The sequence below is a fragment of the Chiloscyllium plagiosum genome, unplaced genomic scaffold, assembly GCF_037043375.1.
Source record: "Chiloscyllium plagiosum isolate Xiang-an unplaced genomic scaffold, Cpla_swu_hap1 HiC_scaffold_19, whole genome shotgun sequence".
NCBI lineage: Eukaryota > Metazoa > Chordata > Chondrichthyes > Orectolobiformes > Hemiscylliidae > Chiloscyllium > Chiloscyllium plagiosum.
The window spans coordinates 35,047,879-35,075,069 of record NW_028270157.1 but is presented as its reverse complement, the minus strand read 5'-3'; the positions used below and the strand labels follow the sequence as shown (position 1 = coordinate 35,075,069).

The window sequence follows — 27,191 nt, the reverse complement described above, 5'->3', positions numbered from 1 at the left end:
TTCTTAGTAACTTGTTACTGTCACAATAGCTATGATCCAAATACTCCTATTGACAAAAAGATGAAGTGTTATTTGTTTTTCCATGACCTTTGAACACAAGGGAGACTTCCAAATGATGGGTACTTCTTAAGAAGCTGGTTTCTCCTTGAAGTAAAGTCTACAGAAACAGGTTGATCCTACAATGAATTTGAGAACAAAAACCTATTCTAGCACAGTCATTTTAAATGTATTTTGCAAGAGATTTATTTTCTCTTTGTTCAATCATAGCTTTCTAAAGAACGTGAACGCCTTCAGGCAATGATGACACACCTTCATATGAGACCATCCGATCCTAAGCCATGTCCGAAACCTGTAAGTTTAATATTAAGCCATGGATTAAATAGGGGCCATCCTGTATAATGAATACTGTGTATCATAGAAATAAACAATTGTCTTGACAGTTTCCGTATAAAATGGTTATGCCAATACCTAAGAATTAAGTGTAGCTATGAAAAATGTTAGCAGATAGCTTTTTGTTCAACTAAAATAGACATTCTGCATTCTACACTGACAAAGTAATATACTTCACTTGTGAAAAATAACTGACTTGAAATGACTGTTGAAATGTTAGAACATTTTATTTTGATGGATTTACAAATACACTTTGCCAGCGAAGAGAATTTTATTGGGCATCAATTGCACTGCTATATAGCTATGTCATTACTGACAAAGCATTGAATGGGAGTTACTTTCAGGTGAAGGATTAGAATTTACTGTCTATCAAAATAGTACCCAAAACATTTAATCAAAAAAACTGGTGTAAACTGTAAGTATGTTTGACATGGAATTTCAGTTTTAATGAACCTAATTTGTAAAAAAAATTTCAGAGAGACATTTAGTAAAAGTTATATCACTGTTATGCTTTCTCTGTGAGTCATTTGAAATGATAAAGCTAAAATGTAATTCACTAAACAGTGTGATGTTAAAACTTTGAAATGCACCACTACTTTCAATGATATTCAATTACCATTTTAAAACTCTCTGGACATTCAACATTGACATTATAAACTATATGGTGGAACTGGCTTGACAAAACTGGCCATTCAATCTATTAGAAATAAGTGTTGAATGAGTGACAAGATAAACTCACTTGATCACTTTGTTACAATTCCTTTACTGAAACTGAATCAGCCCTGCTAAACTTACCTTTTTTTACATACTTTCTCCCATGCCTGATTTGTTCCTTGCAGAATGCTATCCAATGTTACTTCTCCATCTTGAGGACAGAGTTACTCTGAAGTATGGACTACTTCATGACCAAATAAAAGTAGTGCTTTCTAATTGACTAAGAGGGGATGCAATTCACACAAGGCAACTAGGCAGTGCCACCCCTCCTCTGACTGATATAAAACACATTGCTTTTGTACTATGTTGCTGCATCATGTAGCCCAGTTGAAAACTGGTAATATCTCAGGAAAAGAGTGACAGCTATCTCAGGGACTCCGAGTTATGACCTTCTGGTTGAGGGTTGAACACTCAGCTACAGAACTACCAAGTCACACAGTATTTTAAATATTTTTGTCACAATTTGTAATCTTTTATTAATAAGAATTTTGGTGCAGTTCAATTAAAAATAGTACTAATCTGATTTCAGAACAAGTTAATTTGAACACTTTTATTTATTTTAAATGAATAATACCCTTATCACTTCTTCTTACATATTGCATTCCATATGATAGAAAAGCTGGAGATAAAATACTTATCCACTAAATCCATCAGGAATCTGCAGCTCATTCTTTATAAATAAATTATTCAATCAGTAAATTTGTAAAAGTCCAGCAGTGTGGTAACATCCACACTAATAAAGGATCTTCAGCCTATAATCCAAAACTGAACTTGAATAATGTAACTGAAGTATTACATTACATAAACTACACATGAAAGAACTACTAATTGCATTTGATGATGGGTAATTAATAGGGAATCTTTAGATGAGCAAGTTGAACTGAAACTACAGTCGTTTCCTCTTCCCACTGGACACTTGTGCTTTCCAGAATGTATAGCACTGTTAGCCTTTAAGTGGTTGAAGAATAGAACAGTATACAAAAAGATCTCTAAAATTTATATACTGCACAAAAAGAGCTCCATAATTGATATGATAGTCCTGATTTATGTCCTCATATGCAGTGGCTCAGTTGAGACAGCCCACACATTTGATAAATATTAATAGTATGAATTTATTACCAAGGCGAAATGAGCTCTGTTGGTTCATCACCGCACCCTTAACAGCTATCAGTACATGAACACAAGGTGCAACCGCACTGTCTATTATATGACCCCATTTACTCTCTGGATGGTACTTCATTAAATGGTACCTTTTGGCCATGCTACGGATGGATGAAAATCAAAGTTATCAAGGCTGCAAGTCCTGAATAATGAGTTTCACCCAACCTTGAATATATTCAGATGAGTAGAGGTAGCTAAGTGCTCATCCCAGCTTTTACATGCTTTTCCTTATTTATCTTTAATAAATTCCATTTTATCAGAACATGACTGCCTTCCTGCAAACATGTTCTGCTTGTTATTACTCTGTGATAAAATAAATTATCATAATCCTGTAAACATAATAATCAGATACAGTATATAAGTCACAGATTTAATGATAGTGATTTTATGAAGTTTTATAACTAGAGATTATTTTTGGTGTATTTAATGATGTCCTTTTAGTTTGGAAAATCACATTTCTTTTTTGAGCTAAGTTTGGATTCGTTTTTTAATCTAGTGAAGACATGTCATTTAACAAGTCCATTAGGAAATATATTTACAGTCAACTTTACTATCATAGTTATTAGAGAGATTAATGCAAGAATTATTTTCAGAAATGTATCATTTTAAAATGCGTTGTAAATAGTATTTAGAAAATTTGGACATAGCTAATTTTTTTAAATATTTAGTAGCATTTGTTTATCAGGTTAGTTATGGTAATAGAATTGCAACCAAATTTATGTATAAATGTAACTGCATTGCTTGCATCAATCTGCAGGCTATGAGTAACAGTAGAATAAAACAGTTTGAGGTTTATTGGGAACAGATGCACTTGGGAATGCCTTCAGGGTGCCAAGCGTTGTTATTAGACTGCCAGTGAGCTTCTCCTGGCTGCTGCCCAAGAATGCAGAACAATTAGCTGGCATATGTTAATTTTTGTTTCTTTAACAAATTTTTCTACACTCTAAACATGTAAAACAAATCCACAAAGTAAGATCAATCAATGTTAAATGCATAATTTTCTCCAAATGAAAAAGGTGTTTATCTATAGATGAATACATAACATTTGGAACGACAGATGTGCCTGAATTACTTAGTCAGTGGCAATTTCCTGCACAATTCCTGATTTTCTAGTTTTGTGCTGCGACAAGATAACATTGCAGTTTTCCCAGATCAAGAAATTACCCTTCAGAATAGATTGAAAATGACTACAAATTAGCTATTAGGAGCATCACTTAAGAATTTGGCAGAAATCTTTTCACAGTAGATGGGTGTAAATTTTGTTAATTAGATGCAATTTATGACGATGGATGTGTGGTAAATATAAAAGAGGTGATGTGAGAGTGTTTCAATAATGACTAGCGGAGTTTTATTGAGGGGAATATTTGAAGGGCATACTGTTAAATCGCTTGCATTCATTTTCACTTTTTCTCCTTTTTCTTCCCTGACATCCACATTCCAGGGTACATCAGCAATAACTGACACTGTAATCATAAATTGAAAATGATACTTCCAGAGGAATTGGCAAACTTGACATTTCATTATATTTGTTAACACATGCCACAAATGATTGTTAGTGAAGAAATTCCATTCCCCTCTCCATTTACAATCATATTTAATTTGAAAAATTTCAGTCTCCTCTGGCTAATTTGCAATTAAGACAATTTTGTTTGAATATGTAGTAATGTCATTACCATTCCACCAAATTAGCAGTGAGAGTAAAGGTCAGTGTAAAGTTTTCCAGCTGGCTGGAGCCTCTCAGCTGAGATTTGGAACTGTGCAAAATCTGCAGCAGCAGTGGAGTAACAGCAGCAGACTCCAGTCCCATTGCAGTAGCTAGATCCCTTTGATATTCTGCCTTGTTTTTCAACCTTTAAGAATAGACAGATGCATATATGGAACATTTGCTAGCAGCTTTTATTATGGGAGAGACAGTTCTTACAGAGTTGGGGTAGACTAAAATGAGTTGGGCCTGAGTAATGTTGGATCAGATCATTAGATAATCTCTAACAGCATCCTCTAATTAGAGTTCTTATGATACAATTTCATCCTGTAATTAGTTGAGATTGGCTGCTTCCTTTGCTGCTTATTAGTGGCAACACAGCTGTAGAAGTGAATCCACTCTCATTTGTCAAACCTTTTAAAGCCTTCTTTCTCCTGTCTCTGCCTTTTCCCGCTCCTCCTCCTGGGCCTCCTCAGCTGAATCTGGTGTCGAGTGTCACAATGTCTAAGAACATTTCAGAGACTTCCCCACAGAGCTTACCTCAGACTCCCACCACACCAACAGCCCCAGTCACCCCTGTCACGCAAGGACCCTCCGTAATCACTCCAGCCAACGTGCACAATGTGGGACCAATTCGAAGACGACATGGTGATAAGTACAACATTCCCATTTCATCAGGTAGGATTCTAAGGAGCTCTAGTAGTAAACTGACTTTTTGTCTGACAAATAACATTAATTATTTTTGGTTTCAAATTCTCTCTGTTTTGAAGATTATAGAAAGAAATAACATCTCCTTTGTTGCCCAGAATGGATTGAACTTAAACAACACTTTTTACATGTTTTAGTGTTCCAGGAATTCCCCATCCGTAAAATGATCTGAAATCACTTTTATTTGGGGGAAAGAAAATTTCTCATATCTAGGGTTAAGCTGGCAGAAGAAAATAATGTTATGAATATTACAATACATTTTAAAAAGTAAAGCTATAACTTTTATGTTAGATATGGTGCAGATAGTAGTATTTACATTTTTAAGTAAAAAACCAACTAGATTATATATCCAAATAAAATAATATACATCATCAAAATTCTGTGTTTGTTGAAATTTAATAATTCACCAAGTCTCAGATAAATCCAGTCTTAAAATCATGTTTTCGTCCCCTGTGCTGTTTGATATTCTTAGGCTTTAATTCTGAACACATAATGAAGTGTAATGCGATAATTGTATGAGACTAGACAATGACCATTTTATCAATATTTCTGGCACAGGCCGAAAAATATTTTTCATCCAGTAGCTCAAGTGGATGAGCAATTGGCTCCTAACCGGGTAGTTGAGAGTTCAAATCCCAGCATTGCTTAACAGTTAAAATTCAACTAACTGATGCACGGAGCAGGTTTTCAGTTGAGCTAGCTGAATGCACACATTGACCAATTGCACAAATGCTATGACTTACAAACTAAAGGTTGCTGGATCCATTTATGTCGACATAAAACCAGTGCCTATAATCCAATATGGCAGGCATCATGTACTCTTATTTGACATTGAAAGTGAAGTATCCGCCATGTTACCTGAAGCAGGCATATGCAAATAGAGGGCCTTGTTTGTTGGAGGAAGGTCATCTTTGCAAAATTTGATTGTACATGTGCATAGCATGTCTGGGACATACTGGGGTCATTTTGTTTCCAACTGATTTTCAGCCAAACCACTTCCCTTAATGATCACCACCTGAAATATGAAATTCTTATGTAGCTGGCCTAAGCAGAAATGCTTTCAGCTTCAAGTTAAATTTGCATGCCACTGCCAGTCATCACTTACTCTTTCCCCTCTGTTCCCCAGGCTGACCTGAGCCCCTTAGCCACCCTATCTGATCAGGTTGAATGAGTGACACCACTGCAGCCATCAACCTGTCTCTGGGAGTGCGACAGCCACTCACAGCTCAGTGGGAATAAACAAAAGAAGTCTTTGTTCTGTGGTTAGGCTCATTGGAGCAGCATCATGTATTGTACTGGGATTGAACCCTGCTTTAAACCAAATTCTGGGCTGATACCGTTCTCAGAAATGATGCAAAGATAGTGACTTAAGTCCCTTCTCCTATCATTTGATCAGAATGGCATGTATGATGGCTGTCAAGAAAATCCAATCATCCCATGCTTCTGGTTGGATGAGGATATATTCTCTCAAGCAGTTTCTCAGATGGACGATGAGGAGGGAGGTGCTTAATTGAAAGAAGGAGAAAAAGGGGCAGTGTGTTGTTTATTACTTGTTACGGGTGTACATGATACAAAATAATTTGTTTTCCTTTTTCTATAGCAAGTCTCATTATTAATAATTTGAACATGGTTTTAACTTGTCAATTTTTCAGTGTAGGAAATTACAATGTTTACTTGACATTCACCATTCACTCTTACAGAGATTGCCCCAAACTATGAGTTTTATAAGACTGCAGATGTCAGACCTCCATTTACTTATGCAACACTCATAAGGCAGGTGAGTAGAAAATAAATTAACATTGCCTGATTAGGTTATAATTAATACTGCCTCAATTAATGTTTCCTGAGAAAGTGTCAACCTGTTTAGTTACCAAACAGCTATTAATGTCATTTTGTCCCTTTTATTTCAGGCTATCATTGAATCATCTGACAGGCAGTTAACACTTAATGAAATCTACAACTGGTTTACACGGACATTTGCCTATTTCAGGCGTAATGCTGCAACTTGGAAGGTAACTCCATAACCTGCACTTTATAGTAGCATGGCAAAGTACCTGCCGACAGGACTGAAGACATTTATTTACTTGACACAAACAGATTGGTATCAGCCTTCCCTCTTTTTAAAATCGGCTGTTGAATAGAATGAATTCCCTTTTTCAAAATGACAAGTAGAAAGAATAATTTTGCCTCTGATATCGTTTTCTAATTTGGTGCAATTAATAGCTTCGCCTTGGTGGAGATGTGAGGGCCTGACACACTAATTACAGTGTGAGCACTCAATCATCAACACCTTTGTTAGTAGCACCGTATTACTTTTTACTTTCACATATTATTGGCTAATTAGTTTGAAAAATGGCTGTTTGCCTTGTGCAACAAATGGAGGCTGTAGGTTTTGTCTTGGTCGGTGCCTTTTGTACACATCATACCTCATCACACAGACTGAAGCTGCCACAGGAGTCAGGGCTGTGGTCACTCAGCTGGAACTAAAGGAAAGTAAGTGAATATTATCCTGTCAGAACAGAAACACAGTTTATTTACTGAGACAAAGAATTCATTCATATCCCTGTCTAAACAAATCCATTATCTTGCACTTACAAGAAGCAAAATTGGGTGCTCTCAGTATCCTTTTTTCCCCTGTATTTTTCTCTTGAAAAAGGAGTAGCTCAGCAGATAAAGACAGTCAGTACATCCTGAATGCACTTTATTGTTTCATTTTAAAACTGAATGGAACAGCAATTAGCCACAAGTCTTTTGGCATAATCAGTGGAAATGTTTGTAGTGGTGAAGAATAGACATGGTAAAGCCAGATCTACATTACAAGCATTTTTTTTTTCTGTGCTCATCAGCATATTAAACATTTTGAGTACCAGATTTACTGAACTGAATTAATTTGGATTTGGAATGCAGATTATTCTGAAAGACCATCAGAGACCTATATGTCTGCAAAGACTAATAGCTCTTCCAATTTCCAAATTATGCTGTGTATTTTGTTTTTAATTATTAGTTATTTTACGGAGTTTTAACCAAATGCAATCACTATATATATGGGTTATGATTTAAAGAAATATAAAGGAACATACAGTTTAATCATTTTGCATTTATGATTTTTAAAATGTTCATACTTTTTATTTCTGATTTGGCATATTATACATTACAGTAACACTTAGTGATTGTTTTGTCCTTTGGTTTACTAGAGGGAAATGCAGAAATGAAAGATGATTTAATATCTCAGCTTGGTCTCATCACTGCAGCTCGGGAATCCAGTGAAACTCATTCTGAACAGCTTATTAGTTCTAACTATATCGCATGCATAATAAAACTGCTCATTTGCTCATTAATATTAAAATTATCATATTCAGAGCCATGGGCATTAAGATCAATCAAATCCATGGATTTCAGGTCAGATGCAAGATCTGCTTATGCCTTTTTTTTTACATAGGACCCTTTTCTCAAAGCAAACCCAAAGCACAAAAAAATGAGAAAAAAATTATGCACAATCTCAACAGGCTGATTATATTTGTTGGTCTCAAATTATTAATTGTAGCATTAGAACAACAGTCATGGCCAACACTGCTTAGAATTGTCGTCATCTTGTGAAAAGCTGCACATTAGTTATTCCATCAAATTTAATAGAAGTAATAAAATATGTTTACAAATAATTACTCTTTTTTTTCTTATGCTCATGTAGAGCTCATATGATCTTAGGCAAGATGTGAGCTTTATATAAATCAAAGCACTATGTTTAACACATTTGGAAATCGGAAATTAGCAAGTCAGCTTGAGTATTTTTACATAAGATTTATCACAAAAGAAATAATTAACATTAAATTATTTAATGCAAGCCTCTTATTATTTGAAGCTTCTGTATTGTATTGAACTGTTTAGGATTTACGTAAAATGTCGGTTAATTTGTACAACAAAAAACTCTGTCACTTGATTATTATAAAGCAAAAAGAGCATTTTGAAACTTATTTTTGCATTGCTCTTTGTTTGGCACTAACATGTGTGGCAGTGGCAATGTAAGTTGTTTTGCTTGCATTTCATACTACAGGAGGAAGATAGGCTATTCAGGTTATTTCAGTGGACTGTGCAATCATCTCTAACTACACCAACCACTGCCATCACCAACACCGCCCCCCCCCCCCCCCCCCCCCCGCACCCCACAGTCCTCACCACCACCTCCTCCAGCCCCTCACCTCCCCAAGAGCTGATCAGGGACACAACAGACCTGACCTAATTGTACTGGCATTTTCAAAGATACTGTAATTTGTACAGATATTGCAATTTAGACCAGCAGCAGCTAAAGAAGGTTCTGACATAGCTATTATTAAAATAGCTTTGAGAGCTTTGTTATCACAGACAGTTCAAATGGCAGATATTGGTGCACAGTTTTGCTATTCATGCTGCTGTTCAAAGTACAGAGCTTACACTCAATCCAAAAAGAAAACTAATTTTTATATTTATGGTCGTGGGTTTTCTAATATCTGAAGAGTATAGACATTTTAAAAAGTTTAAATGCTGAATTATAGTTGCAGAAGTTCACCCTTCATATACACATAAAAATACCTTTTACTAAAATACTAAATAAAAGTAGAGCATTTGGTAATTTACATTAAGGTAATTGGCAAATGCTTGGGTTAACATTTGGAAACTGCTGTTAGTATGATATATAAAAAGTTCTAGCAGAGATAGAGATGTTTGATTTCAGCATGTTTTCTTGTAAAATTGGCATTCATTTGCGCTTTGGTTTAACTATTACACAATTTGGAATGCTCTTTTTTCCCCTTTTGTATTTGCTTTAGAATGCAGTACGCCACAACCTTAGTCTGCACAAGTGTTTTGTTCGAGTAGAAAATGTTAAAGGGGCAGTGTGGACAGTGGACGAAATAGAATACCAAAAGCGAAGGTCACAAAAGATAACAGGGTATGTGTTCAGTATTGTTCATTTTTTGTAGCTAACATCTAGTTGCATCATTCCTCACATCCCACACCAGCTGCAACCTTCCACAAGGGCCAAGAATGCTGGAGGGTAAACTTTAAAGTAGATGGTGATAATTCTTATGAAAGTGAGCCTACATTTGATGCATTTTGATAGGTAAGGCTTCACTTTAGTGGTCTCCCTGTATCTGTATTTTAGTTCTAACAAGCCTCCATTCATATTGCTTGTATGATATTAGCAACAGCAGGGTATGATTTGCAATATGTATTCTTATCTTTTGCTGTCTTTTAAGCCATAAAAACTTTACTTTGCTGGCTGTTGTGCTGCACTGGTGGCTGTTTGACTATTCTTTCTATTTCAGGATGCTTTTTCTACTAATGTCTTGCAGAGGTGCTTTATTAGGGTTTGATTCCTTTTGGTCAGTTGTTAAGGAAGAGTTCAGAAATGGTCACTGCACTCAGACTGACCTCAGATACCTTGCTGGTCAGGGTATTGATGAGAGTTTCTTGCTCTGGGACCTTTTTCCTGCTTATCATACTGCTTTGCAAATTAATTCACTATCAGGATGATTACATTGGTTAATATTTCTTTCTCCTGGGCTGCATAATTAATAGACATGTATAAGAATTTAAAGAGGCCACAGGTGCATTAAGACAAGCTAAACACTTCTTTGCTGAAAAACCACTTAGTTAGGCAACTGGCCCATTCATCTTGATGATGATGATGTACTTTGGGGTTTATTTTTTTCATATATTCAGCACTTGCTGCGGTAATTATCACGATTAAAAAAGGTTCAAATGCTCATGCAGAGAATGTTTAGCCAACTGTTTAAAAGAAGAGAAAAACCGATTGGAATGTTGAATGCCTTAAGTTTTGCATTTTAAAATAGAAGTTGAAATGTTTTGGGAATGTGCTTGAATTTATGTTGTCATTTTAATTTATGGATCCTACTTCTGAAAAATAGTGGTGTTTTACTGTTAATGCTACATTTTAATCTGAATTTAATGTTTGTGACATTCTTAAATTAACATTGATTTAACATTTTTCACATTTTTCTAGTTAAATCATCATCTGATTTTTATTTCTTATGAAAGTCTTTTAGAATTTTAACGCATCTTTTTACTTTTCATTTTCAGAAGCCCGACATTAGTTAAAAATATACCTACTAGTTTGGGGTATGGAGCAGCTCTCAATGCAAGCTTGCAGGTAAAATGTTTAAAAACACTGTTACTGGAATTTGTATGCCCTGACTGCTGTTTAGTCTGAAAAATGTGTTGGAGCTGTCAGATGCTTTGATACTGATGTAGGCAATTACACTTCAACTTTAGTGAACATCCTAATTTCTGTATTTCAGCCTTTAATTTCAATTCTTAATTCTAAGCCTTTCCTTTAGATAGGTTTAATTGTAACACTAGTTTCTGATGTGGTTAAAAAGCAAGGGGGACACCCTGTGGCAAACTTTGGGATATCTCCTTTGTATCAAATGTTAGATTGATGGCAGCTTCTGCAAATGCATGTGGATATGCATTAATATTTATCTAAGCTGTCATAAATGATTTCACATCATAGAGCTAGGGAATGAGGCGCTCATGGCAAAAAATTTTAAAGTTTAATTACAATATATAATTTTTATGCACAAGAGGCAAAATGTCATGACTTTTATTTCAGGGTAAAGTTTTGGTCATTCTTTAAAGTCAAGGAGATGCTTTGTTAGAACATGAATCAGGATCTTTGGAGTTAAAGAACAGTCAGCAGGGAATTGCCACTGGGGTTAAACCATTCAGCACAAGCCCAGCTTAGAAGTGGAAACAAATTGGTTTGCATTTCGAACTTGCTTCTGCTGCTAGTCAAACCTTGTATTTAAAGAGCAGCTGCCAAGGTTCACTTTTCTCTTCTCATTATTGGTGCTCGCTAACCTATTACACCAACCTTTACTGAAAAAATACGTTAACGTTTTAAACTATTCATCTCATGAATATCACTAGTCACAGTATTGGTATCATCAGTCACAAAAATTGGCAACATTTTTAACTGACATTGCAAGTTATTTTGAACACTTTTAATGTAAATGGAGACACAAAGTGAGAAGTACTTGCATTGTTTTGGCTTTGGTAGTTCAAACTGTGAATTTTTAGAATCCCTGTCAGAATTGCTGTTCATACAGTCTGACTAGTCTTAGGAAGGGAAACCTAACTGGGAATGGGTTTCTACTCAGCAGTTAGGTTTGGCTTGTAATGGGTCAAGCAAAGATTGTTATTTAATGGGTTCCATGGAGAAATCCAGACTGGCTCATCTTTCTATTTGGACTGAAAAGAAGGTGATGGCATGATATGATGGTATTTAAAGCAGAGGAATGGGAACAAAATGTTTCACAGCAAACTAATAAATTAGAAATATATAGCTGCATTATATGTATAATTACAACAACAGGAAGATTATGTACAGTACAATTACTGTAAGAAAAATGTGTTCAGGGTTTAGATGGAGAGGAATTTAAGTGTATACAATAAAATTTTCTGATTCAGTATGGAGACCTTCTAATGAGAGAAGGTGCAAAACTTGACCTACTGTTGGGGAATAAGGCAGGGTAGATGACTGAGGTGTCACTGGGGAGTACTTTGGGGCCAGTGACCATAATTCTACCACTTGAAAATAGTGATGGATAAGGATAGACCAGATCTAAAAGTTGAAGTTCTAAATTGGAATAAAGATGAAGAGCTTATGCTCGAAACATTGATTCTCCTGCTCCTTGGATGCTGCCTGACAGGCTGTGCTTTTCCAGCAACACACTGTCCGACTCTGATCTCCAGCATCTGCAGTGCTTGAGGGGCAGATGTTCGCAGGTAAAGGGACGGCTAGAAAATGGGAAGTCTTCAAAAATGAGATCATGAGAGTCCGGAGACAGTATATTCCTGTTAGGGTGAAAGCAAAGGCTGGTAGGTGTAGGGAATGTTGGATGACTGAAGAAATTGAGGCTTTCGTTAAGAAAAACAAAGAAGCACATCTCCGGTTTAGACTGGAGAAATCGAGTGAATCCTTAGAGTATAAAGTCAGTAGGTGTATACTTAAGAGGGAAATCAGGAGGACAAAAAAGGGACATGTGATAGCTTTGGCAAATAGAGTTAGAGAATTCAAACAGTTTTTACAAATACATGAAGGACAAAAAGGTAACTAGGGAGAGTATAGGGCCCCTCAAAGATCAGCAAGGCAGTCTTTGTATGGAGCCAAGGAAGATGAGAGAGATACTAAGCGAGTATTTTGCATCCGTGGTTACGGTGGAAGAGGACATGGGAGATATAGAATGTAGAGAAATAGATGGTGACATATTGAAAAATCTCCATTTTACAGAGGAGGTGGTGCTGAATGTCTTGAAATGCATAAAAGTGGATAAATCCCCAGGACCTGATCAGGTGTACCCTAGAACTCTTTAGGAAGCTAGGGAAGTGACTGCTGGGCCCCTTGCTGAGATATTTGTATCATCAATAGTCACAGGTGAGGTGTCAGAAACTGGAGCTTGGCTAACGTAGTGCCACTGTTTAAGAAAGATGGTAAGGAGAAGCTAGGGAACTACAGACCGGTGAGCCTGACGTCTGTGCTGGGCAGGTTGTTGGAGGGAATCCTGAGAGACAGGATTTACATGCATTTGTAAAGGCAAGGACTGATAGGAATAGTCAACATGGCTTTGTGCATGGGAAATCATGTCTTGTGAACTTGATTGAATTTTTTGAAAAAGCAACAGAGGATTGATGAATCGCAGGTAGATAGGATAGTGAAGAAGGAGTTTGGTATCCTTTTCTTTATTGGTTAGAGTATTGAGTACAGGAGTTGGGAGGTCATGTTGCAGCTATACAGGACATTGGTTAGTCCACTTTTGGAATATTGTGTGCCGTTCTGGTCTCCTTCCTATCGGAAAGATGTTGTGAAACTTGAAAGGGTTCAGAAAAGATTTAGAAGGATGTTGCCAGCGTTGGAGGAATTGAGCTATAGGGAGAGGCTGAATTGGCTGGACCAGTTTTCCCTGGAGCATTGGAGGCTGAGGGGTGACCGTTTTAGAGGCTTATATAATCATGAGGGGCATGGATAGGGTAAATAGACAAAGTCTTTTCCCTTGAGTGGAGGTATCCAGAACGAGACGGCATAGTTTTAGGGTGAGGGGGAAAGCTATAAAAGAGACCTAAGGGGCAACTTTTTCACGCAGAGGGTGGTACGTGTATGGAACAAGTTGCCAGAGGAAGTGGTGGAGACTGGTACAATTGCAACATTTAAGAGGCATTTGGATGAGTATATGAATAGAAAGGATTTAGAGGCATATGGGCCAAGTGCTGGCAAATGGGACTAGATTTGGTTAGGATAACTGGTTGGCATGGCCAAGTTGGACCAAAGTGTTTGTTTCCGTGCTGTATAACTCTGACTCATAAAAAAAACACTGGCTATAGTGCTTTATGGTGGATCTCACTGTTTTTTCCTGAGTGCATATAGACATATCTGACTATATTTTTATTGGCTAACATATAGAGTCATAGAGATGTGCAGCATGGAAACAGACCCTTTGGTCCAACCCGTCCATGCCGACCAGATATTCCAACCCAATCTAGTCCCACCAGCCAGCACCCAGCCCATATCCCTCCAAACCCTTCCTATTCATATACCCATCCAAATGCCTCTTAAATGTTGCAATTGTACCAGCCTCCACCACATCCTCTGGCAGCTCATTCCATACACGTACCACCCTCTGCGTGAAAACGTTGCCCCTTGGGTCTCTTTTATATTAATTTTTAAAACTTAATAGTTTCACACATGATTGATAGGTGCAAGCATCAAAGCTATTTATCAAACACATCATAGGAAACCCAGGGTCAATCTATTAATGTATTGGGTGTAACCAGATTCTAAAAATACACTGATTAGTACAAATTTACAATTACATTTGAAGAATTGAATTAATTTCTCTTGAGGACATAATCAACTGAAGTCATCTAATCCTAAGTGCAAAAATAATATTTGTTTCTATATATCAACTTGATATTTTTAGCCTAATAAAATTGGCGACTTACTTTAAGCTAAAAATAACCCACAAAGAAAGTTTGGGAAACCAATGCATTGGCAGCAGGGAAGAGAATTTCAAAAACTACTTCATCCTTATTGAAGTCTTGTTCTCCCTCATGTCATGATAGTGAAATAGTCTAAAGTTTCAACTCCATATGACTTTTTTAAATTGAGAGCATTGTTGTTATATATAACATGCACTATGCATACATTTGAGTTGTAAAGTGACAGTCACTGTATTGTTTCACTCCACTGTCTCACAATGATAAGTTTGACTCTAAGTAAACAGAAAGGAGACAAGATATGATCATCTACAAAATCCAATGTTATGGAAGAGTCCACCAACATTGTTGCTGGTTTCCAAGATAGGAAGAATACTGTGGGAGAACTGATAATAAAAGATTAACAATTGTTCAGTCAGGGCAGAATTCTTTCTTCCTTGCACATGGCGCATAAAGGAAATAATTGGTCATGTCGTCTCTGGAGAGACACATAGAGTCATAAAGTTGTACAGCGTGGAAACAGACTTGGATATCCTAAATTAATATAGTCCCATTTTCCAACATTTAGCCCATATCCCTGTAAACCCTTCCTATTCATATGCCCATCCAAATACTTCCTTCTCTCAATTTCCCTAATTATGTTATGGGTGAGAAGGTCCATGAGCACTTTCTCGACCCAAGGCCAACTTAGGCCCCTAAGTGGTCAATTAAATAGCCATTTAAGGGCTTCAACCCTCCATTTCTCAAAACCTGCCTTCCTAGCATGCAAACAATTTGTCTGGTTATCAACTGACAAGGATGACCTGCCTGGTTTACCCCAATCTGGGGGTAATCAAAGGCACTGATTGGAGACAAGGGTGGTTTCTGAAAACCACATTCCTGCCTTGCCTTTTGACTCCTCCTCAGTATTATATCAGCTAAAGAATAGGCCTAGTGTCTTTCGGTCCAAGAAACCACCAACTCGTGACACCACTGCTGAGGCCTGCAATAAACTGAGATGCTCACTGAAATTTGTCAATCAGCTCTTAAAAAGCTGATTGACTTACACCAGCTTGAGTATCCTCAATGGTGGGTGTGGTGCTAGTTGACACCTCGTATATCCATCCCCACTTTTAAAGAAAATGCTATCATGTGTCCAAGTCTAATTTTACCTTTTTGGTCTTTTGTTTACATATGAGTGGCTTATATTGTTGTACTTGTGGATACATTTGTGGTCCTGAAGGCTATACTCAATTGAGTCTTATTCATAAACATTTTGTTTTTCTTTTCTGCAGTTAAGCCATACTACTTAATGTTAACTAAATATCACATATTATAGATGCAGCATATGTATTGATTAATTAATTAATCCTGAAGCATGTAGCACTTAGCAAACAGCTATTTAGATAAATGCCCTGGTAATGAAGACTGAATTATGAATGAGAAGATCCTTGAGTATGGTAAGGAACTTGGACATTATTCTAAATCCTATTGGTTACGCCAGTAAACCATTGGAGACTCGCCTGTCTCGTTGGAATATTTCCAGTGAAGAAGTCACTCATTTAACACAAAAGGGCTCTTAAAAAACATGTATACGCAAACCAAAGTCTGATACTGCTAACTGGTACTTTAAAATAAAAATTGTGCTATCATCTGGCATCCAATCATGAGTTAGTGCAAGTATACCTAGGTAAGGTGGTGTATATACATAGAGCAAAATAATTCAGTGATATGCTTCTGCCTTTTAACTTTTTTTTTCTAATTAGATGTGTCCATGGGTAATGAATAGGTCCTACATAAGGTGAATGTCATGACTTAGGAATGAAAGGGAGAATACAATACTGTGACAAGAGTTTTCAGTTTCGAGCTATGAAATGAGAAGTTTAAGATAAGCAGATTATGAATAGAGAGATCTATACAGCTTAACAAATGAAAAGATAAACAACTTTTGTTACCTCTGCTGTATCTTGAGTTAGCTCTTGAAAAGACTGCAATATGTACTTTTTGGTAAATGGTTTAAGTTTGTAAATTGAGGCATCTTATTATGTTCTAAAGCCAAACATTAATTTATCATTTTCTGAAAAGACTCGAACAATAATTGCTCTTTTCTCTGCGTGAACTTAAGTGCGTCTTTGTCTAGCGAAAGTATTGTATCCACTACTGTCATTTTAGAGGTGCCTTTTTTATTAGCCATTTATCTAAACTGCTGGTTATTTGATTTTAAAGAAGTTGCTTTATTCTCTCAGGAAGCAATTCTCTAACTTTTTGAAGTCTGTCATGGGTGTAGAAGTAAGCCATTTGGCCCATCACATCAGCTCCAACATACAATGTGATCATGACTGATTTGCTAAACCTTTACTCTATTTCTCTGCCTTTTACCAACAATCCTTGATTCACTCATCATTAAATATCTATCTACTTAAACCTTGAATATGCTTAACAAACCAACATTGACAGCCCTCCATGATAAAGAATTCATAAGATTGACTACCATCAGAGAAGAAATTCCTCTTCATCTCTGTTTTAAATGGGTGATCCTATACGCTGAGATTATGCTTGTGGTCCTATGACTGTTTCCCTTTGTGGGCAATCTCTCCGTATCCACCCTGTCAAGTCCCTATGAATCATTGTTTGATAAGGTCATTTCTCATTCTACTAAACTCCATGAGTACAGTCCCTATGTACTTAACCTCTCTTTATAAGAGAATCCCTCCATGCTGGTATTAACCTAGTGAACTTTCTCTGGACTGCCTCCAATGCCAGTGTACCTTTCCTTAGATAAGGAGCCCAAAACTGTTCACAATATCAAGACAGATATTAAAACAAAATTTGATTTAGGACCATTAGCATGGACAACATAAATACTGGATATTTCCCCCATGTATTTAGTACAAGATCACGGGATTTGAGTAATTGAGTGAGATCATATTACATCAAGAGAACTATGATTGGAGTGAGGAATGTCCAAGAATTGTTTAAAACATTGATTGAATAATACAATGTATAAAAATAAGAAATATGCTTTCAATCTGGTTTCCATTTACAGCAGTATTTGCAAAATGTTTTTTAAAATGTACAAGTTTAAACTGTTGAAATATTTGCTGCAATATAGATGCAAAATGATGAGTCTGTTGATTATCATCTGTTCAGGGTGCATTTGCAACAAATGGACATTATTTTGAACTAGATTAAGTAAAACTTCATTTTAACTGCTTTACTGGTTTAATAAATTGATTATACATTGCTTAATAATGTATTGTCAATATTTGTGAAGTCAAACATCATTGCAATTTTCACAAAGATGGTCCTAATAAAGCTTCTAGATTTGAAAATGTAGAGTTGAAACAACAAGCTTATTTGTTTTGTTTTCTTTTTGTTAGGCTGCACTTGCAGAGAGTAGTTTACCTTTACTTAGTAACCCAAGCCTGATAAACACCACCTCCAGTGGCTTACTGCAGGCAGCCCATGAAGACCTCAATGGTTCACTGGATCACCTCGAAAGCAATGGGAATATCAGCCCAGGATGTTCTCCACAGCAATATACGTAAGCATCCACAACACATATGTTGGTCTTAGTACCAGCCATAAAGAAGTATTTTGTTCACTTTTTTATTAAAGCATAATTGGGATATCTGGCTACTTTTTACAATCCATCTACAATCTATATATAGGCCAACAACGTATTTTGCACCTTTATTGTTGATGTCAAAAAATTCTAGAGCGCGAACAGAAGTAATTACATATTCAACTTTAATTACTGGCAGTCCTATGTTGGAGGATTTTATATGTTATGTTTTATGCAAAAGGCTACTGTTCCAGTTAATATTTTGTAGCTAACTATGTGATTGATTATGTTAAAATCCTTTCCAGACCATCTTTTAATGGAGCAGTGAGAGTGAGATCATTAAAAATTAATGTTCTGTGGGTTTCAGAAATATGCATAAAGCTTTGAAAAGCCTGGTCCTAATCAGTGATGTCAAACATGTGGCCATTCTTTGTTTACTGACTTGCGGTGGATGAACTCGTTAAGAGGATTCCCTTTAACTGATGGCAATGAAACCACAAGGCAAAAAAAAGGCCATTCTTTTCCCTCAATATAGCTATTATATGTTAAGAATACAGATACTTAGAGACAAAAGCTGACATTTATTGACCTAACAACAGACTTAATGGTTTTTGGAAAACTACAATTAACTTTCAACTATATTAATGGCAAAGTCTATACATTCAAATGCAGAGGTCATGCATGCAAATGTATGAGTACCTCCATACAAAAATATTTGAGGATAATCGAAAGTCTATTACTATGTGGGAGGTTGATATATGATTAATAAACGTACATCTATTTATTTCAAATATGCTGTTAATTTAGTTTCCCTGAATTGCAATCAGTAAGTGATAAGAGCTGGTTTCTGTTTTTTATGGAGGAGAAGTCCTGCAAATCTGCCCCAGATCTGATCCAGTTCATTTTGGTGGGCTGCTGGCAGAATTCTTTGTTAAGAGTAGAGCTTTTGGGGCTATACCAATTGCATTACAGCAAGACCACCACTGCAGGTCCACAAGAGACAGGGACAACTTTAACCCAGAAGTTCACCGAAGGGGCATTGTGTCTCAACCTACAACACACAATCTGCAGTGATTTTAAGAAAGCTGCTCACCACCAACTTCTCAAGAGCAACTAGAACAAGCAATAAATGCTGGCCAGCCAGCAAAACCTACATCCTACAAGTGAATATATATTAAAAAAAAATTGTTGTGCTAAACATTAATACAATTTGCCTCGAAGTTGAGGCTGCTGACACCAAAGGTTTAGATCAAGTCCACTACTGTAAATTCTCAATGCCTACCATTGTACCACAACACCAGGAAACTGTCATGGTAACCCAAAGAAATGAATGAAATCCATAAGGTGACCTACTCTTGGACTTTTGACTGCTACTTGTAAGTACTGTGTGTGGAAGGACATGCCAGTGGCCTCTCTAATCACTGATAGCAGCCTCCATGAGAGCTGTGAACAGACAAAATCCTTCTATTGGTCTCGGTAGAAGACATTCCATTCTTTTTTAACTACTGTCAGAATTTGGACATGTTGGCGAAGTAAAATGTATGTCAGAATTAAGAAACAGAAAATTCTGAAGTTTTTGTTTAAACTGTGCTGATAAGTGATTTGCAACAACAAAGTGAATTAACTCTGGCTATTTAAATTAAAATTTAAAGTTTTTCTTCATACTTAAGGTTTGTGATCTTTGTACAAAATTTGAATATGATGAAAATATTGTTTTCACGCAGTTACTCCTTTATTTTTGAGGTTGATTTTTAACTTCTGAAATTTTAGTGCTTCGATCTACAGCCTAATGAGAACACTGCAAATTGGTTGGCTGACAGTTCCAACAGGAACGAATTTTATGGCTGATTCTAATGTGTAAGTGAGGTTTCTATGCCATAAGTAAATTACCATTGCCCAATTGCTGTTTTAGGAAATAATTCATCAGTGTATGCCCTGACATGTCAATCATGTTACAGGTATTCCTGTTGTTGAAGCAGAAAGTAAATGAGCTTCAAATTAACCTAAGGCCAGGAATGTTTCTTTGGGCCGATGTAGCCATTGTTGCCCGAGCACTCCGGCCTCTGTATAATCGCAACATGCCCCTCTCTGTAAAAATATAGATCAACATTCACCTGGATATCAAGTGATCTACTGCTGGATATCAACCTGCAATTTTCTTGATGGATATTGTCTATTCTGCCTAATAGTGCAAATCTATGATTCATAGCTTTCTGTTTTCCTTTTATCCATGACTACAGTAGTTGGCAATATGGATTTTGTCCAAAATGTCCTTTTGAATTAGACTCCTGTCAGATTGATGAGCTACAACGTAACTGAGAATGCATGGTATAAAAATGTAAATTTTGAGGCTGCAACTTCATGAGTAACAATTAAAATGAGATTCCCAAAACCCCATGAACACAATCCTCAATTTTCTTCAAGCTGGTAATGAGTGTTCTTAAGTACACAACGTAAAGTTGATGGTCTGTTTGTTAGCTGTACATTCCTTTGCTGATCAGGTACTTAATCGAAAAACCAACATTAAAAATGCTGGAGAAACTTAGCAAGTCTGCCAGCATCATTAGAGAGAGAAACAGCTTCAGAACAAAAGCTGCGTCGCACTAAAGTTTTCTTCAGTCCTGAATTTCTGTTTCTCCCTCCAAATATATTGCCAGACCTGCTGAGTTTCTCCAGCAATTTTCTGAGCTGGTTTTAGATTTCCATAGTATTTTGCTTCTGGTTCATTAAAGAACCCAAAGAACACTTTTTTGTCTCAAGTGCTGATAAACAATAATAAAACAATATAACGTTTTAGTTTTTCACACCACCTGATCTGCATAAAAGATTGGAAGCATAGCACTCCAAAACAAAGGGTGAACTATGTTAGTCAATTGGATAATCTGGCTGCAGGTTTTGAAGAAGGATGCATGTCTTGAAGGATGCCATGTTCTATTGTACCATATTGTACTTAAATCATGGGTACAATATAGAGAAAGGACTTGAATAAAAGTATTTAATAATGCTATAAGTGCATGTAATGTTCTCGCATGAGAAATGTTTACAAGTTTGAAAACAAGATTCTCATAAAAGTAGCATGATTTTTCAAATTGCCTCGTAAATACGTTCCTACAAGCAGTACTATTCTCTTCCTCCTCACTGTAATGTTCCAAATTACTGCTATTTGATTCTCTGCTACATCTATCTATAGAAATTAAATCATCACAACAAAATGGCATTGAGTAATCTGAAAAACCAGAAATGAAGGACAGTATAAGTTCTGGTTGAATTTTATCAACAATCGATGTTTTGTGATACTAGGATTGAAAGCTGAAATTGAGGATAGACATTTTATATTGTGAGAATTGTATAGCTATGATTTGTGCAATTATATAAACATCCCCTTGCAAAATGTGCAAATGTTTAATTATGTATTTACTTACAATACCCAAATGAACAGACTGAGATCTTCTGGGTATGCCTGGAGTGTTTGGAAGGGCAGGAAAGGGAAAGTAAGCGTGGGAAGGAAAAATTTAGATTCCTGACAATGGGTTAAAATTTGATATTAAGCTCTTAAACCTTTCAGGTGGGCTGGCTTTCCTGACTACACTTGCATTCATTAGCATTAATTAACTTGCCAACCTGCTAGAAGTACATTCACCGGGGCAAATCTTTTCAGGAAAAATGTGTTCACAAAATCCAACTATATGCAGGGTCGAATTGTTCCTCTACTCTGAGTACAAACTACTTCTTTCCTCCTCTCTCAGTGAGAAGAGGCCAAGCAGCTGACCGACTATGCCAAGTCCCTAGACTGCTATCAGAGGCTGCCCTTGATTTACTGTACCCGGACCCTTAACTGAAGCCTTCTCCCTTGACTTGACTGAGAACAGCTGACAACCAAACCTCCTTTGGACATCAGGCGCCAATGTCTCAGAGTACATTCCATGGGACCTGACCACATGCTGCAGTAAGAATACTTTGCACTTAGCTACACACCCAGTTCATGGACTGGACAAAAATGCATCTTTTGCTTTCTTAGGTTTACACACTGTGAACCTACCAAGATGTTCACAGGATCCTTGTATTGCCGCTCAACCAAAGATATCACTGTATTGCTATGCTGTTTAGCACATACACAAAGTCAGGAAGCATTAAGTGGAGTAATAGACAAATGGATTTGGTATAAATTGGAGAGTATCGAGTGAAACAGTGGAATGGTCAGATCTGGAGCCTCCAAAAGCATAAACAAGAGTGTCAGCAGTAGAGGGGCTGAGGTGGTAATGCTAACTCCTCATTGTACAAAATCAGCCAACTGATATTTATACTTTTGCAGAAGTGACAGAAGAAATTATATTGGAAACTACTTGTTCCCATGTCAACGGTAATAGTGAAGATCACTCATCATAATGCATCATTTGCCCTAACTGGAGATAGAAAGCTCTTGGATGTGCTGCAGTTTGCTTCCTGATTATGCAGCTGAACTGCATATTTTTCCACTGATGGAAGTGTAAAGGAAAAAAAGACACATCCATAACTAATCAGCAGCACTGTGGCTTAGTAGTTGGCGCTGCTGCCTCACAGTGTGCGGGATCCGGGTTTGATTCCAGCCCCAGGTGACTATCTGTGTGGAGCTTCCACATTCTCACCGACTCTGCATAGGTTTCTTCCCACAGTCCAAAGATGTACAAGTTAGGTGGATTGGCCATGCTAAATTGCTCATAGTGTCCATGGATATTCAGGCTTGTTGTGTTAGTGATGGGAAATGCAGAGTTACAGGGACAGGTAGAGGGTGGTCTGGGTGGGATGCTCTACGGAGAGTTAGTGTGGAGTCACTGGGCTGAATAGCCCGCTTCCTCACTGTATGGATTTTATGATTCTATAACAAAGACTAAAATGGTCATAGCACAAGAGAAAAATGTGACCAATTGATTAACCACTTAGATAACTAAATAAAGTGCATTTACTTTCAATATACCTTTTATTTCTTGGCCTTGTGAAGTAAAGCAGTTTGTCCAAAAGACCATTTTGTTCTACCCTAGAACAGTTCCTCCATCAAGTCTCACAAGACATTCTTAAACCACTCACTGGGAAAGAATAGCTGTGCTAACTCTTAGTTATTATCATCGAACTACATTCTCCTAGATGGTTGCATCTCAGGCTAAAACATTCCACTTTTTATACCATCATCTAGCAAACACAAATATGCCCACTAGTCTTCACTCTAGTGTATGGTGAAGACTCTGCCCAGCCATCTCCTGGGGCTGTTTGGTGTGTTGCCCAGCCTAACCCTTGGGAATCGGCCTTAGACCATAGACCATAAGACATAGCAGAAATTGTAAGAATAATAAGGTAGTGATGGTAGGGGATTTTAACTTTCCAAACATCGACTGGGACTGACATAGTGGAGAGGAATTTCTTAAGTGCGTACAAGACAATTTTCTGATTCAGTATGTGGATGTACCTACTAGAGAAGGTGCAAAACTTGACCTACTCTTGGGAAATAAGACAGTGCAGGTGACTGAGGTGTCAGTGGGGGAGCATTTTGGGGCCAGCGACCATAATTCTATTTGTTTTAAAATAGTGATGGAAAAGGATAGAACAGATCTAAAAGTTGAAGTTCTAAATTGGTGAAAGGCCAATTTTGACAGTATTAAGCAAGAACTTTCGAAAGCTGATTGGAGGCAGATATTTGCAGGTAAAGGGACGGCTGGCAAACGGAAAGCCTTCAGAAATGAGCTAACAAGAATCCAGAGAAAATATATTCCTGTCAGGGTGAAAGGGAAGGCTGGTAGGTATAGGTTATGCTGGATGACGAAAGAAATTGAGGGTTTGGTTAAGAAAAAGAAGGAAGCATATGTCAGGTATAGACAGGATAGATTGAGTGAATCCTTAGAAGAGTATAAAGGAAGTAGGAGTATACTTAGGGAAATCAGGAGGGCAAAAGGGACATGAGATAGCTTTGGCAAATAGAATTAAGGAGAATCCAAAGGGGTTTTACAAATACATTAAGGACAAAAGGGTAGCTAGGGAGAGAATAGGGCCCCTCAGAGATCAGCAAGGTGGCTTTGTGTGGAGCTGCAGAAAATGGGGGAGATACTAAATGAATATTTTGCATCAGTATTTACTGTGGAAAAGTATTTGGAAATTCTAGACTGTAGGGAAATAGATGGTGACATCTTGCAAAATGTCCATATTACAGAGGAGGAAGTGCTGGATGTCTTGAAACAGGTAAAAGTGGATAAATCCCCAGGACCTGATCAGGTGTATTAGAGAACTCTGTGGGAAGCTAGAGAAGTAATTGCTGAACCTCTTGCTGAGATATTTGTATCCTCGATAGTCACAGGTGAGGTGCCGGCAGACTGGAGGTTAGCGAACATGGTGCCACTGAAAGGCGGTAAAGACAAGCCAGGGAACTATAGACCAGTGAGTCTGACCTCGGTGGTGGGCAAGTTTTTGGAGGGAATGCTGAGGGACAGGATGTACATGTATTTGGAAAGGCAAGGACTGATTAGGGATAGTCAACATGGTTTTGTGCGTGGGAAATCATGTCTCTCAAACTTGATTGAGTTTTTTGAAGAACTGACAAAGAGGATTGAAGGCAGAGCAGTAGATGTGATCTATATGGACTTCAGTAAGGCGTTTGACAAGGTTCCCCATGTGAGATGGTTAGGAAGATTAGATCTCACTGAATACAGGGAGAACTAGCCATTTGGATACACAGCTGGCTGAAAGGTAGAAGACTGAGGGTGGTGGTGCAGGGTTGTTTTTCAGACTGGAGGCCTGTGACCAGTGGAGTGTCACAAGGATCAGTGCTGGGTCCTCTACTTTTTGTCATTTATGTAAATGATTTGGATGCGAGCATAAAAGGTACAGTTAGTAAGTTTGCAGAGGACACCAAAATTGGAGGTGTAGTAGACAGCGAAGAAGGTTACCTCAAATTAAAACAGGATCTTGATCAGATGGGCTGAGAAGTGGTAGATGGAGTTGAATTCAGATAAATGTGAGGTGCTGCAGTTTGGGAAAGCAAATCTTAGCAGGACTTATACACTTAATGGTAAGGTCCAAGGGAGTGTTGCTGGACAAAGAAACCTTGGAGTGCAGGTTCATAGTTCCTTGAAAGTGGAGTTGCAGGTAGATAGGATAGTGAAGAAGGTGTTTGATAGGCTTTCCTTTATTGGTCAGAGTATTGTGTACAGAAGTTGGGAGGTCATGTTGCGGCTGTACAGGATATTGGTTAGGCCACTGTTGGAATATTGCGTGCAATTATGTCTCCTTTCTATTGGAAAAGTGCTGTGAAACTTGAAAGGGTTCCGAAAAGATTTACAAGGATGTTGCCAGGGTTGGACAATTTGAGCTATAGGGAGAGGCTGAACAGGCTGAGGCTGTTTTCCCTGGAGTGTCGGAGGCTGAGGGGTGACCTTTATAGAGTTTTACAAAATTGAGGGGCATGAATAGGCAAAGTCTTTTCCCTGGGGTCGGGCAATCCAGAACTAGAGGGCATAGGTTTAGGGTGAGAGGGGAAAGATATAAAAGAGACCTAAGGGGCAACTTTTTCACACAGAGGGTGGTATGTGTATGGAATGAGCTGCCAGAGGATGTGGTGGAGGCTGGTACAATTGCAACATTTAAGAGGCATGTGGATGGTATATGAATAGGAAGGTTTTGGAGGGATATGAGCCGGGTGCTGGCAGGTGGGACTAGATTGGGTTGGGATATCTGGTCGACATGGACAGGTTGGACCGACGGGTCTGTTTCCCTGCTGTACCTCTCTATGACTGAGTCTGCTCTGCTTTCAATCATGGCTGATCAGGTTCTCGATCCTATTCTCCTGCCCACTCCCTGCAACCCTTGATCTCCTTAACAATCAAGAATGTATATATCTCAGTCTTGAATATACTCAATGACCTGGCATCCACAGCATTCTGTGGCAATGAATTTCAAATAGCCACCATTTTTTGGCTGAAGAAGTTTCCCCTCATCTCCATTCTAAATAGTCTTCCCTTTACTCTCAAATTAAGCCCTCTGATCCTAGTCTCTCCTACTAATAGAAACATCTTGCCATCACCCACTCTATCCAGGCCTTTCAGTATTGTGTAAGTTCTACTTAGATCCCCCCCTCATCCTTCTGAACTCCATCAAGTATAGATCCAGAGTCCTGCAACTTCCCTCAAATATTGAGCCTCTCATTCCTGGGATCATTCTCGTGGACCTGCTCCAGGGCTAGTACGCCCTTCCTGAGATATGGGGCCCAAAATTGCTCACAATCCTTTAAATGTGGTCTTACCAGAGACTTGTAAAGCCTCAGAAATACATCCTGCTTTTGTATTCTAAGTCCTCTCAAAATAAGTTTCAACATTGTATTTGCCTTCCTAACTACTGGCTCAACCTGCAAGTTGACCTTCAGAGAATCCTGGACGAGGACTCCCAAGTCCCTTTGCACTTCAGATTTCTGAATTTTCTTCCCATTTAGAAAATAGTCCATTTCTCTATTCTTCCTACCAAAGTGCATGGCCTCTCACTTTCCTACATTGTACTCCATCTGCCACTTCTTTGCCCACTGTCCTAACCTATCCATATCCTTCTGCAGCCTCCATACCTCCTCAATACTACCTGTCCCTCCACCTTTCTGCAAACCATCGCCAGAATATCCTCAGTTCTTTCTTCTAGATCATTAACGTTTAAAGTGAAAAGCTAGGGTCCCAACACTAACCCTCATTGAACGACACTCGTCTCTGGGCTTGGTAACTTCTTTTTGTAGGGAGTGAAGTGGGGCATACTGAGTACACTTCTGTCCACACTGTATTTAAATAACATTTTCTAGTGCACACTCATTGGGATTGTCTGGAGAGGAGTTTGAACTCTTCTGACTCTCCGGTCATAATCCAAACACACAGACAAAATGTAATCTATAAACCCATTGTATAAAAGTCAACACTAAACAGAACAGAATCTTGAAATACCTCCTGAAATATCTGAAGGTTCTTAAGTCATGAAACTTGAGGTGCT

The 27,191-nt window shown here is 37.7% G+C and overlaps 1 protein-coding gene across 12 annotated transcripts in view; it reads left to right on the top strand.

Annotated features, from left to right (window-relative positions):
• The window catches only part of foxp2 (forkhead box P2), a 795,054-nt gene that overhangs the window by 750,151 nt on the left and 17,712 nt on the right, over positions 1-27,191 (top strand). For all 12 annotated transcript variants that reach the window (XM_087997217.1, XM_087997213.1, XM_087997212.1 and 9 more), the window contains 7 exons: positions 268-351; positions 4,444-4,645; positions 6,376-6,452; positions 6,586-6,687; positions 9,478-9,599; positions 10,751-10,820; positions 18,022-18,185. In XM_087997217.1, coding sequence (XP_087853343.1) covers positions 268-351; positions 4,444-4,645; positions 6,376-6,452; positions 6,586-6,687; positions 9,478-9,599; positions 10,751-10,820; positions 18,022-18,185 — 821 coding nt within the window. The remainder of the gene's footprint in view (positions 1-267; positions 352-4,443; positions 4,646-6,375; positions 6,453-6,585; positions 6,688-9,477; positions 9,600-10,750; positions 10,821-18,021; positions 18,186-27,191) is intronic.